This window comes from Crocuta crocuta, unplaced genomic scaffold (genome assembly GCF_008692635.1).
Source record: "Crocuta crocuta isolate KB4526 unplaced genomic scaffold, BGI_CrCroc_1.0 scaffold243, whole genome shotgun sequence".
In the NCBI taxonomy this organism is placed as follows: Eukaryota; Metazoa; Chordata; class Mammalia; order Carnivora; family Hyaenidae; genus Crocuta; species Crocuta crocuta.
Genome location: NW_027529596.1, coordinates 2,881,506 through 2,903,938, shown reverse-complemented (window position 1 = coordinate 2,903,938; position 22,433 = coordinate 2,881,506). Strand labels below are relative to the sequence as shown.

The window sequence follows — 22,433 nt, the reverse complement described above, 5'->3', positions numbered from 1 at the left end:
TACCACCAACAAAGGAGAACTATGGGCCAATATATCTGATGACTATAGATGCAAAAATCCTTAACAAAATATAGGCAAACCAAATCCATTTAATACATTAAACAAATCATTCCCCATACTCAGGTGGGATTTATACCCCCAGAAGCTATGGTGGTTGAATCAATCAACGTGATACAAAAACCTCAATAAGAGAAAGGATAAAAACTATATGATCACTTCAACACACAAAGGAAAAGCATTTGATAAAGTACAATATCCATTCATGGTGAAACCAACAAAATAGGTTTAGAGAGAACATACTTCAATATAATAAAGGCCATCAATGAGAAATGCACAGCAAACATCATACTCAACAGAGCAAAGCTGAGAGCTTTCCCCCTAAGGACAGGAACAAGGCAAGGATGTCCACTCTCATCACTTTTATTCAACATTATACTGGCAGGCCTAGCCAAAGCAATGAGATAACAAGAAGAAATCAAAGGCATCCCAATTAATAAGGAGGAAATAAAACTTTCCCTGTTTGCAGATGACATGATATTATACATAAAAAACTTGAAAGACTCCACTAAAAACTACCAGAACTAAGAAGTCACAAGATGCAAAATCAACGTGTAAAAATCTATTGCATTCTTCTACACCAAGAATAACTAGCAGAAAGATAAATCAAGAAAACAGTCTCACTGTTTGCACTCAACATTTGCACTCAAAATTATGAGATACCTAGTAATAAACTTAATGAAAGAGGTGAAAGACCTGCACTCTGAAAACTACAAACCATTGATAAAAAGAAATTGAAGACAATACAAAGAAATCAAAAGATATTCCATGCTCACGGATTAGGAAAAAAAAATACTGCTAAAATGTCCACACTACTCAAAGCAACTTACAGATTTATTGCAATCCTCATCAAAGTACCAAAGCATTTTTCACAGAACTAGTACAATCAATCCTGAAATTTGTATGAAACCACAAAAGACCCCAAATAGCCAAAGCAAATTTTGAAAAAGAAAAACAAAACTGGAGGGATCACAATTCTAGACTTTAAGTTATATTACAAAGCTGTAGAAATCAACGCAGTAAAATAATGCCACAAAAACAGACATACAGATCAATGGAAAAGAATAGAAAACCCAGAAATAAACCTGCAGTTATATGGTTATTAAACTTCAACAGAGTAGGAATGAATATACAATGGGTAAAAGACAGCCTCTTTAACAAACGGTGTTGAGAAAACTGGATAGCTGCATGCAAAAGAATGAAACTTGACCACTTAACTTTCACCATCCACACACACACACACAAAAAAAACTCAAAATGAATTAAAGACCCAAATGTGAGAGCTGAAAGTATAAAAATCCTGGAAGAGAGCACAACTAGGAATCTTTCAAACATTGCCTATTGCAACATTTTTCTATATATGTGTCCTGAGGCAAAGGAAACAAAAGCAAATATAAACTCTTGGGACTACATCAAAATAAAAAGTTTCTGCACAGCAAATAAAACAATCGACAAAACTAAAAGGCAACCTATTGAGTGGGAGAAGATATTTGCAGTGAAACCTTGATAAAGGGTTAGTATCCAAACTATATGAAGAACTCCTACAATTCAACATCCAAAAAACAAATAACCCAATTTAAAAATGGGCAGAAGACATGATCAGACATATCTCCAGAGAGGACATCCAGGGGGCCAACAGACACATGAAAAGATGTTCAATATTACCATCAGGGAAATGCAAATCAAAATTACAATAGATATCACCTCACACCTGTCAGAGTGGTTAAAATAAAAAACACAAGAAACAACAGATGTTGCCGAGGATGTGGAGGACAAGAACCTTCTTGCACTGTTGGTGGGAAGACAAACTGGTGCAGCCACTGTGGAAAAGAGTATGGAAACTCCTCAAAAAGTTTAAAATAGAACTACCCTATGCCACAAATTGTATTACTGAGTATTTACCCCAAAAATATAAGAACACTAATTCAAAGGGATATATGCACCTCTATGCTTATTGCAGCTTTATTTACGATAGCCAAACTATGGAAGCAGCTGAAGTGTCCATCAATAGATGAATGGATAAAGAAAATGTGTGTGTGTGTGTGTGTGTACATACATATATATTACATCATGGAATGTTAGCCATAAAAAAGAATGAAATTCCTGCCATTTACAACATCGTGGACAGTAGAGCTAGACAGTTTAACACTGAGTGAAATAAGTCAGTGAGAGAAAGACAAATACCATATAATTTCACTCAGATGTGGAATTTAGAAACAAACCAAACAAACCAAGTGGGGAAAAGAGAGGGAGACAAACCATGAAATAGATTCTTAACTATAGAAAACAAGTGATAGTTAGCAGAGGGGAGCAGATGCTGGGGATGGGGTAAAACAAATGAGGTGAAGGAGGGCACCTGTGATGAAGGTTGGCATTGTCAAGTTGCTCAAGTGTGCACCTGAAGCCAATATAACACTGTATGTTAACTACTCTGGAATTAAAATAAAAACTTATTATTAAAAAAATATTATTTTGCCTTTCCCTGCCAGTTCAAAGGATGAGGAAAATCTGAAAGCCAATTTTTATGGCTTTACGTGCTGATGTAGGCCATGAAAGAAAGGCTGATGACTTAAAAGGCACACAATTTCAAATGGATCTCAGCTCAATTTCTAGCTTCTAGTGGTGCTTGACGAACATATTAGTTTTATTCTTTGGCAACAGAAAAAAGTGGGAGAAATTCCATCCCAATTATGAAAAGTTTTACTTGTAACAGTAATTGATTAAAGTACATAAAACCTTGGAAACGGGGCCACAAGTAAAAACATCAACAACACTACATAGAAAAGTATGAAAATTGTTTTAAAAAGTTATTTGGTACTATACTTAGAGCTAAGAACTCTAAAGAATGACCTGTTTATGGTTTGTGAAAATGTTTAATGACATTAGAATTCACGTAGAGAAACACACGAAACCATACATAAAGATTGCCATATGGATCAATTAAAGAAAAACCTTGCCTACGTTCCTGCTTAACATTCATCTCAAAACAATGATTTTTATGACTATAAAGAAAAAATGAGGGGAAAAATACTTATATACCCTGCAAAGCCTCAGCCGACTTCAGGTATTTCTCCATTTTCTTTCTTGCTCTCATTTCAAGTTCTCTACTCCCATTTTATCCTCCAATTAGTTTTAGGTAGGAAGGCTTATAATAGAGTTTCATGTTTTCTAAAATTTGATATTTTTCAGTCACTTTCCCTACACTAAAATTTGTCAAGTTGAAAGGATAGGCATTTAATTCACTTTTAATCCTGGCACAGCTTCATACAAAACAATTCAATTCAAACATAAAACGTCATTTTTTGCTACGCAGCTAAACAGAAATAAATATTACAATGGTATCATAATTAGCAGCAAATACCTTCAGAAACACCACAAATCCATCCCCTGGGAGGGTGTGGTGAAACCCAATAGGTTTCAAAAATGGTTTAATTATCATGAGAGACTCTTGAATGCTGACAAAAACTGAGGACTGATGGATGTGGGGGGGAGGGGGGAGGGGCATGGAGGAGGGCACTTGTGGGGATGAGCACTGGGTGTTATGTGGAAACTAATTTGACAATAAACTATTTGTAAAAAAAAAATTTTTTAAATAAAATAAAATAAAATGGTTAGGCAATTGGGTTTAAAAATAAAAATTTTTAAAAAATGGTTTAATTATACTCCCAGAACCTATACTCCTGAAAAGAAAATCACGGTGCATATATCTCTAGCATCTTCATCGAAAGCAAAGAGAAAAACCTATACATTTCTCTTCAGATGTTAACAGACTCTTGCCTACTAAAACTCTATTTCCTTTAAATTAAAAATAGCTTACACTTTTGACAATATATTTTTGGGGGGGAAATTTTTGCCTTAGAAGTTTCCTGACCTTGATATATTATGTATCAGCAAAATTATAATCTGATATTATGATTATTTGATGGGTAGCTACAGCCACCAGAAAAAAAAAAAGTCTACTCTTTCTCTTACGAAAAACAGAATTTTACTGGTAAATATATGAATTAGTGGATTAAGACTTGAAATGTTATTGAAATCCAAATGGCTACACCATTTTTACATTCCTGCCGTTAGTATGTAAGCGCTCCAATTTCTCCACATCATCACCACACCTTTTACTGCCTGCCTTAGCCCTCCTAATACATGTAAAGTGGTGTTACATGCTGGATTTTTCATTTCCCTATTGCCAATGGCATTGAGCAGCCTTTCACGCACATATTGGCCAGTAGTATATCTTTGCTGAAAGATCTATTCACATCCTTTGACTATTTTTTAATCAGGCTGCTTTTTTGTGGTTGAGTTGAAAGAGTTCATCATACATCCAGAGTATTAACTCCTTATCAGATATGTGATTCGCAAATATTTTCTCCTAATTTGTGAGTCATCTTTTGTTATTTTCTTGATAGTATAAATATTTCTTGCAGCACAAATATTGTTCATCTTCATGTTATATCATTAATCCATTTTTTTATTTTGTCACATGTGTTATAGGAGTCAGTACTGACTCCTATGTTTTCTTCTGAATTTCATAGTTTTAGCTCTTACACTTAAGCCTATGGTCCATGTCGAGCTTATTTTTGCTCATGGTGTGAGGTAAAGGTTCAACTTTATTTTTTTTTTTTCATGTGAATATCCAGTTCTCTGAGCACCATTTGTTGGAAAGACTTCCTTTGCCCTTGAAATGTTTTGGCACCACTGTTCAAAAATCAAACCCTGAATGCAAGGATTTATTTCTGGACTCTTCTATTACATTGACCAACATGTCTACCCATATGAAGTACCACACTACCTTAATTACTATCTTTGTAATAACTTTGAAATCAGGAAGTGTGAGTCCTCCAACTTTGTTATTTTTTAAGATTATTTTGATTATTCTGGGCCCCTGGTGTCTGCAAATAAATTTTCAAGATCCGCTTGTCAATTTCTGGGGAAACAAATAACCGAAGTTGGGATATTATTAGACATTGTGTTGAATCTATAGGTCAATACTCGGTCTTCGATCTATGAACATGACATGTTGTTACATTTATTAAGATCTTCCTTTACCTCCCTTCCACAGCATTTTCTAGTTTTCAGTGTATAAGTTCTTGCAGGTTTTTTTTTGTTAAATTTATACTAAGGATTTTACTTTTTAGATGCTATTATAAAGGGAATTGTTTTTCATAATTACATTTTCACAATGTAAATTGCCAGTGCCTAGAAATATAATTGGTTTCTCTTTATTGATTTTGTATCTTGTACAGTCTCACTGAATTCCTGTTAGTTCTAATCATTTTTTAGTGGATTCATTTTGGATATTTTATGTTAGAGATGTTATCTGTAAAGAGAATTTTACGCCTTTCATTCTAATCTGAATGCCATTTGTTTCCTTTTCTTACCTAATTACCCAAACTAGAACCTCCAGGATACTGTTAAGCAGAAGTGGTGAAAAGGAACATTCTGGTTTTTTCTCTTGATCACTCTAGTAGAGGTTTTTCAGTTCTCTTAATCTCTCAGAACCAGCTTCTGCTTTGTTGATTTTCTCTATTCTTTTCATATTCTTTTTATCATTGTTTCCACTGTAGTGTTTATTACTTCCCTCTTTCTTAGTTTCTTAAGGTGAAAGTTTAGATTATTGGTTTTAGATTTTTTTTAAGGTAAGTATTTACAGCTATAAACTTCTCTGAGCATTCCTTTAGTTGCAAGCCACCAGTTTTAGTATGTTATTATTTCACTAATAGTCATTTTAAAGTGTTTTCTAATTTTTCTTATGTTTCCTTATTTGAAACACTTATTTTTTGGGAACATGTTTGGGAATATATTTATTTTTTCGGACATATCTGCAAGTTTCCTCAAATTTCTTTGTTCCCGATTTCTAATTTAATTCCACTGTGATCAGAAAAATACTTTTTCAATAGTTTAAAATTTATGAAGGCTTCAATCTCAAATTTATTAAGGCTTGTTTTTTGGACTTTGCGTATGATCTATCCCAGAGAATGTTCTATACCTGCTTGAGAAATATGTGTTTTCTGCTCCTATTGAGTGGTATGTTCCAGAGATGTCAGGTCTAATTTGTTCACATGGTTCTTTTCCATCCTTGCTGATCTTCTGCCTACCTTCTATCCATCATTAAAGGTGGGCTATTGAAGTCTCCAAATGTTATTTACTTCTCTCTTTAATTGTCAGTTTTTTCTTCATGTATTTGGGGATACTACTCCATGTATGTTTATGATTATTGTACCTTCCTGATAGATTAAGTTTTTATTACAATGGAACATCCTTCTTTATCTCAAGTAGTTTTTAAGTCTATTTTATCTGATATCAGTATAGCTACTCCAGGTTTTTTATGCTTGTTTAAGGTTGTTTTATCTTTTTTACTTTCAACTTATTTATATCTTTGAATCTAAAGGGCTCCCCTAGTAACACAGCATATACTTGGATTATTTTTATGCAATCTGACATCTGCCTTTTGAATGGATTGTTTACTCCATTCACATTTAATGTTATTATCAACACGACTGAATTTACATCTGCTATTTTTCATTTTTTAATATATATCTCGTCTTCTTTGTTCCTCTTTTCTTCCTTTGTTACCTACTTTTGTATTAAATAGAGTAAGTGGATATTTAACTTCTTTTGTGAATTTATTTTATATTTCAGCTTTCTTAGCAGTTGCTCTAGGGCTTACAATAGATCCCTAATTTATCAGAATCTACTTCAGATTTATGCTGACCTAATTTCAAAAACATAGAAACTTTACTCCTCTATAGCTCCATCCACTTTTCATCCTTTTACACTATTACTGTTATATACACTGTGTGTGCATGTGTTTTATATATGATACAAATTGCTATAATTACTATATATAATCTTACACCTTTAAAGAAGTTCACAGGAGAGAAACATATATTCATACAGTTGTTATATTAACCTTCTTATTTACCCTTCATTGTTTATTTCTTTCTGTAACTTTGACTTCACCTAGTGTCACTTCTTTATTCCAATACAACTTTTGTTTCCATTCATCTCTTTTGTGTTGTTATTCTCAGATATATTACATTTCTGTATCTCACAGACTCATCAATATACATACTGTTTCATGAAGCTGTTTTTAAAGTCAGTCAAGTAAATGAAGGAGAAGAAATATGCAATTATATTACCATTTGTATAGATAAAAATTATTTTTACCAGTGTTTCTGTGTGTAAGAGATTACAAATTACTGTCTGGTGTCTATTACTTTCAGCCTGAAGAACGCCCATTAGCATTTCTTGAAAGGTAAATCTGTTGACAACAAATTCTCTGCTTTTGTTTACCGGAGAAGGTCTTTATTCTCACCTTCATTTAGGAAAAGTTGTCTTGCTACACATGAGATTTGGGGTTTGCCACTTTCACTTTCAGCACCTGAAGCCACTCTACTAACTTCTGGATGTTATTTCACTCTGTTACATCCGCTGTTGGTTCTGAGATTTCCTTGTGTGATGATTTGTTTTTCTCTTACTGCTTTCAAGAGTTTTCTCTTTATCTTTGGCTTTCAACATTTGGAAAAAGATGTGTCAGGGTGTAGATCACCTGGTGTTTACTACTTGACATTCACTGAAGTTGGATGTGTTCGTTAATGCTTTTCATCAAATTTCTGGATACACCTTCAAATATTTTTCTATACCTTTCTCTTTCTCCTCTCCTTTTGCTACATTTCATTGATGTTGGCCACTTAAAGGTGTTCCACATCATTCTGAAGTTCTGTCTTTTTTCCCCCACTCTTTTTTCTCTCTGTTTTTCAGACTACATAGTCTCTATTGATTTATCTTAAAAGTTGCTGGTTGGGTTTGTTTGTTTGTTTGTTTGTTTGTTTCTGCTACCACAAATCACTTAAACTACACAGTGGGGTTTTTTTCCATTTTGCTCCTTGTACTTTTCAACTTGAATTTTTTTTAAAATGTCTCTCTATTGTTATTCTCAACTTGATGAAACATTGTCATCATATCTTCCTTTACTTCTTAGAAATAGTTTCCCTTCATTCTTTGGAGATATTTAGCATGAATGATTTGAAGTTTAAGTATGTTTTAAAAAAAATTTTTTTTTTTAAGTAAAAGGGGCACCTGGGTGGTTGTCAGTTGGGTATCTCACTTCAGCTCAGGTCATGATCTCATGGTTCGTGAGTTTGAACCCCATGTCAGGCTCCGTGCTGACATCTCAGAGCCTTGAGCTGCTTCAGATTCTGTGTCTCCTTCTCTCTGCTCCTCCCCCACTTGTTCTCGTTCTCTCTCTCGCTCAAAAATAATATAAACATTTTAAAAATTAAAGTATATGTGTGTTAAATGTGCTATCTGGGCCTCTGTATAATATTTCTACTGCTTGTTTGTTCGTTTTCCTGTATATAGGTCATACTTTGTTATATCTTTGTAGTCCTCGAATAGTTGTTGAAAACTGGACATTTCAGATAATATACTGTAGCAACTGTGGATATTGATCTCCCCTTTCCTGCCCCAGGATTTATTTTTATTGTTTGCTTGTTTATTTTTTATTTGTTTATTTTGGCCTAATTCCATGAATTATATCTGCTACATACAGTGTGTCATCTGACATTCCTGCACACATTCTTCCCAGTCAGTTTGTCTTTTAGCCTGACCACCTAGGAGTCATCCCTGGGTGGGTTTAGCCATTTATTAAGCCAAAGATTATACTGAAGTCCCCTAACCACTTGGAGTTTTACCCTTAACCATTGTGTGTGGGGGGGGGAATTTTCCCCACATTTAGCCATGAAGGAGCTAGTAACTTGGATTTTCTCTGTTTCTGAGAGTGTGTAGCCTTGGGCGCACACACCTCCCAGACTTTCAGGAATGAGGGATATTATTTTTGATCCTAGCTGAGCAGTCGTCCCTGGCTCAAAGCAGCTTGTTGTTCAGTCAATGTTTCAACAAAGGTATGATTAAGATCTTGTGCCAGTGAAGACTACATCTTCTTGCAGTCAGTTTTGCAGTCCTGTATGAGGTTTAGAGAACGCTTTCATGGTATCCCATATGTTGCTTGATTCCTCCTGAGCAGATACAACCTAACACAGGTGCACGCACAGCCTTCCTGCCTCAGAGTTGACTATGATTCCTAGAAGGCCCTTCTCAGCTTCCTCTTTCCTTAGTTCTCCATAGTTGCCTGGAATAGAGCTTCTGCAACAGGGGACTGGGGAAATTAGGAATGCCAGAATCCTCCATTTCCTAAGGTAAAACTATAGCCTGAGGGAAAGAGACCTCGGTCTTCTCAGCTTTATATGCCTTGGGTAAGATTCCATAACACAGAGTTAAAGTGCCTGGTGACAGAGTGGGTCATGGCTCAAATGCTACAGACTCTGACTATTCTTACCGATTCTTGGTAAGTTTTCTTGAATGAGTGTTTCTCTATTTCCTTTGTACCCTTAGGCCAACTGCGAGAGACTTTAAATGAATATTTTTGCTGTAGTTTTCACAGTTAACTGCTGTTTTGCTGCAAGGAGGGCTCACCAAACTCCTTGTTCTGTTGATCTAGGAGGCCCGCCTCCAATCAAATTTGTAAAGAAATACCTCAGAGAGTTTCTAGTTATAATTCAGTGGTTGTGAAATTTCATATCTTAACATGTAACCAAATAAAAGCAGAAGTGTTAGAAATCTACCTTATAAATATGGTTTTGAAAAAGAAATAAATTTATATTTCAGTTGAAACAACAAAAAAATTTAAGATAAAACATGGAGACATGAATAAGAACTTTATTTTTTCTTTTAAGTCTGATCCCTGCATCCTCGAATAATCGGAAACATTTTTCAGCTCAGATCACACTGAAGTATAGTGTGAACAGACTGATGTCACCTGCAACCCTCCCACAGGCAAACGGTAGGCACTACCAGCATTGTGACTGTGTAAGTCAATCAGGCACAATTCTCTTTATTCTGGAACAATCCAATGTGCAGTTGCTGTCCATGGTAAAGAAACACACGGTCCACTACATAGCACCAAGACATCAAAACTCAAATTCAGGTCTAATTTGTGAAATTCCATTGTCACTCTTATGTCTAAGACAAGCCCAAAGATTTTTGCCAGGAGGATGAGAGGGAAACATACTCAGCTAAGGGAAACAAGTATCAAACACCTGCATCCACATTTCTGAAACTGTCACAGGAGTTCCCGCACATAGGAGAAGAGTGTGAAAACACCTGACTGATCTATGATGATTTTAATCAGGTTCAAAGAAATTGTTGCTTACGGTGTTACTTTCAAAATCCTACCCTTAATCCTCTCTATATATCTAAACAAAGTAAATTCAAGAGGCACTTCAAGCCTCATCTCTTCCAGATAGCCTCACACTAAGTCCAGCCAGTATGCTCTATTCAGCCCTCCTGACCCCTGCGGTACTTAGCTGTTTTAGTGTATATGGTATGAAACTTGAAGAGTAATTCAAATTTAGTCACATGAATTATTTAACACTGTCCCTCATGGAGACAGTAATAAATTAGCCCTCCACAGAAAATCCCCGGCCTAGGAATCTCTCTTATGTACTGTATTCCCTGCTGATATGGATAAACCCTGCTCTCCTCAGGCCAAGAAAGTGGTACGGCACCGAAAGTAACTGGTGCTCCCTCTCTTTAGTTTTCCAGGGCCGTGTGCAATAGTTGTTCCACTCTCTATTAGCAGTACTGAGAAAATGCTCTCCCATCACCTGCTCCAAATTATAGAATTTAGACTCTGTAAATGACCAAAAGCTTTCCTTACTTCTGCAAGGATGACTTTCAGTTTTCATGGATAATCATACTAACGTAATGGATTTCAAATGAATTTTCCAAACAACGATTCCTTCAATGCCTATGGATCTTGGTAAACAGAACATCTCAGCCATTAAATATCAATATCCCTTTCTTATACATCTAGAGCAAAGAATCTTAGTATCATCATAGTATATCAAAATAAAGTCCAAATGAATTAATTTTCAGTATGACGGCTGGATTTTGTACAAGTTCAATTTGTTATTAATCAAACATAATTTTCCTAACACATAATCTAGCAAAGTCAGGACCTTTTTAGAATGCCACTAGCCATTTGTGGGGGGTTTTTGTTTTGTTTTGTGTTTTGGTTTTTTTTTTGTTTGTTTTTGCCATTTACTTAGAAGTATAAAAACAATTTTTTGGCTGAAAGAAAATTTTAAAATAGAGGTTATTATTTTTGCATTCTTTGAATTGATTGGGTATGCTCTACAAACAGTTATGGGAATAACATCTTCAAAAAATAATAAATCTTTCAACATCTAAAACAAATCCAGATTCCACAAAACCTATGTTTGTCTAATTATAGCTCTGTATTTTGATGTGGTTTTCTATGTAAATACATTTTAAGGCTTGCAATAGGAATGTACTCTATTAAAAACAGATGTTCTGTTAAAAGTAACAAAGTACCAAATGTTTATTATGTATCCCCAAAACAAATCTAAATTGTTTTATTGTAAGATATTTTGTGTTTCAGACATTATTTTAGTTCTTCAGTCTAGATGACCAATATAACTGTCCAAATCAACCAAAACACACCCTTTGCCAGACACAATAGGAAATCTTAACACCAATACAAAAAACTAAGTTTCTACTACTCAGATTATCATCGAGCCTACGCTGAGATATCCAATAATGATGATAAAACATTTCCAATAAATAGAGATTATTTACATTATTTGTAATAATTAGAGATTCATGAGTGAAATACATACCCTTTTTTTCCTCTCCATGTGGGTCACTATTACCACAGCAGACAATATTTGCAGTGTAGCACACACTTTTTCCCAATGCCTCAACATGGTAGAAAGAAGCCATTACTATTTCATGTAAGAATGCTTAGAAGCATTACATCATACATTTCCATACAGGAACATATGAATAACGAATGCTTCTTTTCCCATTGTTATTATGGGTTTTTACAACACACATACATAAAGCCTTAAAAGAGGTTCGGTCAGCAAACACAATGGAAAGATTGAACAGAATACCAAATGTCTAATTCTTTAACATTTAGATCTGTATTAAATGGAATTCTAACAAATCCTGTTACTACCTCCCCTTATAATAAGTAGCAGATTTAACTATCTATTTTTCTAATCATACTTCCAGAGGCTAAATCCCAACAAATACTTAACCATTATGACTTGCTTTTCTCTCCCATTCTCTGGGCAGAGCATTTTAATCTGATAAATAGAAGAAACCCAGAAAGAGATCCATTTGTGTTGCATTAAACGGTTATACAGATGCCAGTTATGTATTTAAAAATTAACACGGATTCTTCTTATTCACTCTTGTTAACTCCTGTGTTTAAAGTTCCACTACGGATAGCGTGTTCCCTTACAGACTTTTAAAGTATGATTAGGCCTTATTTACTTAAGGCATATTTTACAGAGATGGTTCCTTTTGGTGTCATGGAGTGAAGCAGAAGTATCATCACTTGACATTTGGTGAGGTTCAACCACTGTGGCTATCGACCTCCAACCAGTACTGAAATGCTGCACAAGCAAATGCCCTCATTTTTACGGTTTACAGAAGCTTATGTGTCTAAAATATTCATCTCTCAGATAAACTGTTATTTAATTCGGCAAATGTCATGTTTAATGGCATCATCGTTTATGTACCTGTCAAAATCTGTAAGAATCTGGAAAAGGCTTTAAAATTATCTTCACATACAATTTCGTGAGTGCAACCAGTCACTTAATATTGAGTATATATAAAAATCAATACAAATTCAAATTATTATTTTCTTAAAGTAGCTATTCTGGTCTCCACATAAATAAAATAGTATGCTCACACTTACAAAAAATACTTCACACTCATTACTTAATGATTAAGATCACAGGCTCTGGTGTCAGACTAATGGAGTTTGAACTTGAGCTCTGCCTCTTACTAGCCTGGAAACATCATTTAGTCCCTCTAAACCTCAGTTTTCTATACTATATACTGGTGATAATGAGTCTACCTCATAGAATGAGGAGGATTAAATGATTTAATACAAGTGGAATGCTAAAAAACAATGACTGGCACATGGTAAATAAAGCCCAGTATGCCTGTGGCTTCCAAAATCCTTATTGTTGTCCTACCTACCACTATTATTATTACTACTGCTGTTGCTACAACTGTTACCACATCTACCAAGTATATTTGTTTATGACCCTGTCTGACACAGGATTAACTAGAAACTTCTTTTTGAGGCAGCTCTTACTATCAAGTCTCACTTTTCTGCTCATAAACTCAGGTTAAACTTAATCTTTAGTGGAACACAGAAGATCCTGAGGTGTCTTAAGATCATTATCAACATTAATATTCATTGGATTACCCCAGCAATAGAGGGGAGATTGGGCTAGTTCTAGAGCATTCTTTAAAAAATGGGCAAGCGTATCAGTGTTTAAACACAATCCCCCCCAAAATTTGTTTCTTCTACCTTCCTCCTGATACCATAGGAAACAGGGTTATTGTTGTTCAGTTAGCAGATTGATATTTAATTGTGATGTATACGTGTCACACTCCCTTAAGAAGAACTATATCATGGGGCGCCTGGGTGGCTTAGTCGGTTAAGCGTCCGACTTTCGCTTAGGTCATGATTTCGCGGTTCGTGGGTTCGAGCCCCGCGTCGGGCTCCGTGCTGACTGCCAGCTCAGAGCCTGGAGCCTGTTTCAGTCTGTGACTCCCTCTCTCTCTGACCCTCCCCTGCTCACGCTGTCTCTCTCTCTCTCTCTCTCTCTCTCCTGGAAATAAATAAAAACATTAAAAAAAAATTAAAAAAAAAAAAAGAAGAACTATGTCAGATCATAGTCTGATAAACTCGCATATACCTTCTCAGCTAATCTCCTTATGTTTTAAATACTTCAAAATAAAGAATAAAGAAGTCATCACGGAAATATATATATTCCATGAAAAAATAAGAAAGTTTTTGTTTTAGGTTCCTTGGAGGAAAAAAGGTTTAGAAATACAAGATCTTCATCATTACTGCTAGACTAGGTATCTCCTCATGCCAAACGGCCATGTGCCTAGCTAAGGGATCTTCTACTACCACGATGAAAATGTTTCTTCCGAAAGAGTAAAACCTGCATAGGCACCTCATTAAATACCAGCGCATTTGACCACAGTCTTACTTTCAAGAAGAAGACAGATCACATAAAAATTATTTGGCTATTTTTAAATATTTAAAGAAAAACAGAACTTCTAGCTTCCATTGTATATAAGAAGAATTGCTTAAATATCTCCATAAACATATGCCAGAGCATTAAAGGCTGTTCATTACCCTGGACATGAATCATGAGGAACCAAAATGTCTGCACATGTAATCAGTATACATTTCCCATAAAAGGGGGAACGATTTGCATACACCCTGAAAATACATCTGCCTTAAACAAAATTTTAATTGTCTCAAGTAGATGGAGTGAATAGATTTTTCTTCCAAATACAACAAAGTAAAGTAAAACTAAGTTTCTTCAGCAATATATCACTTTGCAGTTTTTTCTCTCTCCAACATACAAGGTACTTGTATCTTGTATGGGGAAGAAAAGGGAAGGAAAGAGAAAGAGAAAGGGAAAAAGGGACAAAACAAAAATCTTATCCCTTCCAAAATAGACCTGAAGTGCAGAGCTCAGTACCAAGACCTAGGCCAAAGAGATGCTGAACACGCTCATCAGGAGTCATAATGGAGACTTTTCCACTAACCCTGTTTGGAAGGTCAACAGCAGCACCACAGTCAATACGAGCAAATTATGACACTGGCAAAGTCTCTTACCCATAGTTTATGAAATGTCTCAATGACAGAGTAAGTTGATCATGTGATCATGCTGAGATGACGTTCAATACAGGTGAACTGTTTGTGTGCAGAATCCATCTCATGCCAACTAGTTGAATTTGTGAATTTTTGAGGACTTAAACATAAATCTTATTTCAGTAAGCTAAAAACTGAATATTATGTCAAGTCAGTCATGAAATCCTCAAGTCTCTGGTAATATATGAAGTATCTTCCTTATCTATGTTCATTCAATGGGGAAAAGTAGTGATAGAAGATGGAGAAGGCATTGTTTGCCTTTCTGAGTATACCTTCCCTAGATAAGAAACATCCTCTGATATCATCTGCCTTTCTGTCCTTGGTGTGTGTGTGTGTGTGTGTGTGTGTTTACTCCCTAACCATATTCTTTGCCCAGTTGTCCCATATCTGACAGTCCATGAGAAAAGGTATGATTCAGCCTAAGTGTGCTATATGCAAACATACTGTGAAATAGAGCTTTTTAAATATTTACCTCTGTCAGAGAAAATGTGGCTTTCCATTTACCTTCATTCCCCTTAGCACTATTACCTTGGCCATACTGATTATTATGAGATGAATGATTTTCTGGTTTTTAATCATTATGAGGCATAGTCACTGATTATGAAGTCCTCCCCCCATGGTCAGCTGGTTTACTTTTAAACAAATATTAATTCAGTGCCTACAATATGCCAACTATTGTCCAATTTATCACAGTCCTTGACCTAAGGTCACCAGAGGCCAGCTGTACTGCAAGAAATGATTCTGAAAACTTCAACTGCATAATATTTAGGTTTGCATCATTTTCAGAGTAATAGAAATGGCTGCAGTGAGCCTGCCTATCTTGCAGCGAGAGGCTCCAGCGTTCTAGCCGTGCCATTCAAATCTATCTTTCCCTGGCTGGATTTAGCAGTATCCATATGGTGGCCGTTCTTTGCTCTGAAATAAATATCAATGGGTCATACTTTTAGCTACAACTCTGGATCATACTTTCAGCTACAACTTTCAGGTCAGGGGCAAAATTTCAAGGAATCACCCCACTGGTTGCCACTCATCTGGGGAGAATGATCCAGGAGAACACTGGAGTCTTGGGGTCTCATTTCTCTCTCTCACTGCCTCCCAAAACTGAGCTGCTCACTATTCTCTTGCATCCAGGTACTATCCCCCCATCAGAAAAATTAAGAAATGTAGCAATTCCCCATTTTAGGGTGAAGGATGGACAGCAATAGCAATACCTTCTATCTGAGGCTTATTACTGTGGAGTTGTACTATAATTTCCCGAATGACAAGAAATTTCATGATCAAGGCCACTGGGTGGACCAGTTGGGAAATGTTGCTTTGAAATTTTTTTCTCCAAATGTACTATTCTTTCTTTCTCTAATCCAGGTGTCACAGGATAGAACAAAGGCGCTAACAAAGAATGGAGATGTTGGTACTATATATAAGGCTTTCTTCCATATGTCAAGTACAGTGTGATTATTTAGCTCGATTCTAAAGAGTGTCAATTCCACAAAATACCAAACACATTATAGATTACTAAGTACTGGACTTCCTGCTTACTTGTTTTTCTTTGCTCACTTTTACCTTTCTTTCCATCCATACTAGTGCTCAGATGAATTTCAATCAATTGATAATTTATTTCTAGACAACTAATTCTGCAAACAAGCAATAGGTGAAATTTTGGAAGTATGTATCACAAGGCTACAAATAAAATAGTCAGGACATTGTCACTTGGTGGAAACAATTATTTGTTGTTCTGTTTGGCATAATTTGACTTAACTACATGTTCTAAAACTCTAACTTCTACTATCTGATTTAAGACTATGGAGGTTCTATAGGCCAGAAAACAGTTTCAATTTTTTGCTAATGAAAGTTCATACTTATGCCCAAAATACTGCCCAATCTCAGAAAACATACAAATACTCACTTGTTTAGCCTTGGTCTTTGTAATGGTGTCAGATATAGGTTTCTTCCTCTCCTTCACAGCAGTTTTAGAAAACAATTCCTCAAATTCATGACAATCTATGGATGGCTCTTCAATTTTTTCCCAAATAAGTGAAGGACTAGAGTCTCTAAAGGTAAGCAAAAGACGAATGAAACGGCCATCAAACCAAACTACAAGATGTCATCATGAGCATAAACAAAAATGGAGAAGAGAAGGAAAGAAGGGCAGAAGAGAAAAAAACATGAGAGGAAGGCGTAAGGAAGAAAGAATACCATGTCTGTAAGACTGCCATTTGTTTTATCAACTTGATAAGAAAGTTAAAATACCATCATACAGAATGAAACCTTTGTCTAGAAAAAATACTTTCCAGGAATTCTTAGTTATCAAGTCACTATATGAAAACAAAGAAGAAAAAGCCCCTCTCAGTATAAGCTATAAAGGCAAGAAATATTTGACATCTCACAATTCCAACCTGACTCATCAGCTTTGTGGATTATGTACGGGCTAAAAAAGAAATTATTTTACGATCTAAGGTGACATCCTCCATCTCCTGTCCACTTCCATCAGCCCACTGTTACCTGACTTTAGCAATGCAGATTCATGTCAAACCGCCAAAAAAGGGTAGGTCCGTTTAAAAAAACAAAAGAAACAAAGGAACAAAAAACCAAAATAACTTCATATAATGTATCCGGATAAAGTGAGTTTGGGTCACAGTTTGAAATGATGCCACCACATATATATGTAACATGGCAATTACAGAAAGAATGAGCTGCAAATTTAGAAGCAGTCAAACTATCTAGATTCTTCTCCCCTAATGTGATTCACTGAAGAGGAAATCAGTATAACACATGAGAATGAGGCCTGGAAGGATCCTAGTCTAAATGCATGCCACATCATACAAAAATTAAAAAAAAATTCAAGGGATCATGAAAAGTTAGAAAAAGGAAGGCCAGTGAAGTTTAAAGAACATGTTTTGTCCCCCACCAGCACGTTCCTCAGCCATGTGTCAGAGCACTGTCCCAGGGGTCAGGGGGCATCACTATGGACTATTTATGGAGAAGTAACATGCCACCAGCATACATGGTGCGAAGTGTTCTTTTATAAACATCATTCCCAAGTATGATTTTATGACTTCACATTGTGTCATAAACTCTCTATAGAAATGCCAGGAAATTCTCAAAACTAAATGATTTCACACATGGGGTGTGGATATGTACATTTTTGTATACCACATCTCTGAAGAGAAAGACTACTGCAAACAAAATGGAATAGTACAACAAGACTGTGCCTTCAAAAGAATGCAAAATATATCCTGAAGAGTCAGTGTGTCTTAAGGACTTGATTTATATTTATAAGCTATTTGTTTGAGTGAGGTTCTGGAATGAGGCAATAGAGCATGAATGCTAAGAAAAATATATCCTTCCATTTTTATAAGATTGATCAATAATGATACAGATAGTTATCTGTACATCTTATACATTGATACACATCTGTCATTTGTTTTAGATCTTTGATACTTCTGAGAAAAATCTAAAATTTGAAAGAACAGATCGCTTCACTAAATACTAACATAAAAATATGCAGACAAGTTTCAGAGCAGTACTTAAAAAAAAACACTAAACTGTAATTTCCCCAAGAGTTTTAAAGGTAAATGCTCCCTCCCATTGACAAACTGTGCGAAGCTGAGCTCCAATTCATGTTACCTTTTACTATGCAGTTGAATTCTCGTCCAATACAGAGGCTTCATGGGCCGACAAGGCTCTACTGGCTGCTTCCTACTCCCTCTGTCTTGGTTCAGCCCTAGTCCAAACAAGCCAGCTGGCAATGGAGGAGGCAGAAAACCACACACTTGTGGTGCTGATAAAGTGCTACTTCCAACTTGAGGGGGGAGTGGAGGGCCTGATCCAGGAAGCAGAGGGGGTGGGGGAATGCCCGTTCCAGAAGTTGGCAGGGTAGCTGGAGCAGGTGGAATCCCCATTCCTGGCAAAGGAGGAGGTGGAGGAACCCCAACTCCGGGCAGAGGAGGGGGGGGAGGTATTCCTTCACCTGGCAAGGGAGGGGGAGGAGGTATTCCCACTCCGGGAAGAGGGGGGGGGGGTGGTAACATTTTTGTGCCGGGCAGAGGAGGAGGTGGGGGGATGGCCGTACTGGGCGGAACAGGTCCTGTTGTGCCAGGGAGAAGGGGAGGGGGGGCAGCTGCCACGCCTGCGCCAGGCATGGAACTGGAAGACTCTGTGCAAGGCAGAGGTGGTGAGCATTGGACGTTATGGCCATTTTCAAAGGAAGAGAAGACAGAGTGTTCATGGCTGGTCTCAGACTCAGTGTGAAGAGGAGGCTGGAAAGACTGTGACCCCGCCTGCCTTTGACCATCAGAACCAGGGAGGGACGGAGGTGGTGGAGGCAAAGTGGGCTGATGTGGTGGAGGCGAAGTGGGCTGATGTGTGTCGAGCTGTACAGCTATTCTCCTTGGAGACACAATCAAAGAAATCTCTGAACAGAATTTTGTCTGAGGTCCGGAAGGTGAGGACGGCACAGCTGAGTCTCCACTTTGAGCCCCAGGTGGGTGGTGAGTGTACTCTGGCAGTGTATTCACAGAAGGCAGTACTGGCATCCCACCCTCTTCTGTCGGGGATGTCTGGATCGACTTTGCCTGTAAAGTCCTTTGATGACGTACATCCTTTTCTTCTAACCTGAGAGCTTCAAGACAGACATCTTCTAAGGGCACGACTCCATTCTGAGGCCCATGACGGCCTCTGGCCATATCCATGTCCAGGGCAGGAAACTGCTTCTCCAGTTCAGCGATTTTCGTCCTCAGATCCTCAATGGTCTGTTCCAGCTGCTGAATCACAGTTGCCTGTCCTTCAGACTTCATGTCAATAATTTCCTGAGGGACAACAAAGACATAGTTAAATATAAAATAAGGACTTGGGGTGCCTGGGTGGCTCAGTCAGTTGAGTGTCCAACTTCAGCTCAGGTCACGATCTCACCATTCATGAGTTCAACCCCCATGTTGGCCTGCTGCTATCAGTGCAGAGCCTGCTTTGGTCTTCTGTCCCCCTCTCTCTGCCCCCTCCCACTTGTGCTCTCTCAAAGAAAAAAAAAAAATATATATATATATATATATAGAGAGAGAGAGAGAGAGAGAAAGAGAGAGAGAGACCAAAAATATTTAAATAATAAAATATTTTTTAAAGTTGTAAAATATATTTGCTTGTTGTAATAATTCCAGAAAGATTCCTTTACAGAGAGATACTATTAGTATTTCTATGTATCGTCTCCTTTTCACACTTGGACTTAAAAGTGGTTTATACATATTACCATAAAGTCCAAAGGCCCTTGTTTGTCTAATCTTTAAATGATATCATTAAATACAAGTAGACCAGTAAAAATAGGGAAAAAATTTCTGAGGGACAATCCAGTTTATATCCAAGACAGGCTTCTCTCATACCTTCCCAAATAATACTTGGTATTAAGATGTTCCCTAAAGACATTTTAAATCCTCAGTTTTAAAAGTCATCACTACCTTTTAAAGGTAATCACTGAAGGGATCCCCAATAAGATTATGTGAAATAGCTTTCACACCCATATGCGTATGTGTCATTTCACTTATATCATGATTACCTTAATTTTAATATTTTACCAAAGGCATTTCAGAAGTGATACCTGGATTAGTAAAACGTATAGATTATTTTCATTTCTCTGGTGTAACCTTAAGAGTGACCTGTAATCATCAGTAAATATTTTTTAAGTCATCCTGATAACTTAGTAGTGATCTCATTTCCCCATTTTTTTATAATGACCATACAAAAAGGTTAGGTGATAAAAGGCACACAAGAAGTAAATTCTGGAAAAGGATTCTAAACTCAGTTCTCAAATGTTATTACCAAGACCAGCTCTTTTTCATTGTCAATTTGATGATAATGAAAGCACTATATGACCTCTTCTTCATAAAGCCATTATTCTCAGGAGCCAGAAACATAACAGGCTTTTTAAACACACAGAAGACAGACTTAGACAAAATGCCAAGATGGAGGAATTCATCCCAAATGAAATAAGATAAAGTCACAGTCAGAGATCTAATTGAAACGGATGTAAGTAATAAGCCTGATGGAGAATGTAAGAAGGAATAATCACAAGGTTACTCGGTGGGCTTGAGAAAAGAGTGGAAGACTTCAAAGAGCCCCTTACTGCAGAGATAAAAGAGTTAAAAAAAAAAAAGTCAATAATGAAAAACGCAATAACCAAGATTTGAAACAGACCGGATGTAAGAACACAAGAATAAAAGCAGCACAGGAATGAATAAGTAATATAGAAGACAAATAAATGGAAAATGAAGAGGTTGAACAAAAGAAAGAAGATTTATGGAACATAAGAACAGGCTTAGGGAACTCAGTGATTCCATTGAATGTAATAACATTTGTATTCTAAGAGTCCCAAAAGAAGAAGAGAGAAAAGGGNGGCAGAAAATTTATTTGAAGAAATCATACCTGAAAACTTCCCTAACCTGGGGAAGGAACATATGAAAGCAATATAAAAAAAAAAAGAAAGTAAAGGATGTGAAGGAGAAGGAAAAGAAATAAGAGGAAGAAGAGGAGGAGAAATTGATCCTAAATCATAACAGCCTAGCACAATTGCAACTATTACACTTCTTCCTACATATTATTTATGCTCTCACATTTACAAGCCAACTAGTCTAACGTAACACTCAAAGCCAATGATCACAGAAGGTCATAGTACCAGTGAATGGAAGGATTCCTGAGAATTTTAGCCTTTCTAATTATGTATACAGGCAGCAGAAAAAGACTTCTTAAATAGAATCAAGACACTTTGGCAGTTATTTGGGTTGACTCCAGCACCCTCTACTTCTACGTGCAAAAGTGGAGGGAAAAAAACTACATTTATAGACTCCTTTGCAGTTAAGTTCATCCAATTAGATACAGCTAAACAGAGATTTAGAAAGTGGAATGATAGGAGCCATACTCCAAGTGTCCTTAACTGTTCTGTTAGTGACCAAGATCTGCTAACTGGAAGCTGCTCTGGAAGAATGTTCCACTGTCCACTCTCCAGTTTCCAATGGTGGCTTCAAAGGCTTTAGCTTCCCTGGTATACCAGTTATATAGGATCCCTTTGAAAAGTTTCAGCCTAAAAGCAGATCTTTCAAACTTTGTAATCTTTCCATGAAAAAATTAACTATATATATTAAGTCCTTCTGTTTAATATATCTAATATTGTTTCTGGTTCCCCAATATAGCCTGACTGAAAGAACCATGTACCAATACTTGAAGATACAACACAGAGGGGAAAAAAGGCTCTTCCAGTAAGCGGCCTGAGGTGATCTCCAAATACAGTTCGTTATTCACTTGTCCCAGAATACTCAACAACATCTTGCACATCAAGAGGTTCAAATCTTCATGTTCACTTTAAGAACACTAGTGAAACCACACAGACCACCATACCACTAAGTATGTGAAAGAAACCACTTTACATAAGCAGTGGGTGCTATTCCATAGTTACAACGATGTAGTCGGTAGGTAGCCCAGGCAAAACAGTAGGTCTGGACACAGGGTCAGTGGCCCCAAAAGAGTGCTGAATTTTTGCTGCACATGATTAAAAATGCAGACAGTAATGCTGAACTTAAGGGTTTAGATGTAGATTATTGGGTCATTGAGCACACCCATG

General features: G+C 36.6%; 1 protein-coding gene across 1 annotated transcript in view; it reads right to left on the bottom strand.

Annotated features, from left to right (window-relative positions):
- The window catches only part of FMN2 (formin 2), a 433,801-nt gene that overhangs the window by 224,664 nt on the left and 186,704 nt on the right, over positions 1 to 22,433 (bottom strand). The window contains exons 11-12 of the mRNA XM_077761768.1: positions 18,458 to 19,638; positions 16,737 to 16,881 (exon numbers count right to left, since the gene is read on the bottom strand). Of these exons, the coding sequence (XP_077617894.1) occupies positions 16,737 to 16,881; positions 18,458 to 19,638 (1,326 nt within the window). The remainder of the gene's footprint in view (positions 1 to 16,736; positions 16,882 to 18,457; positions 19,639 to 22,433) is intronic.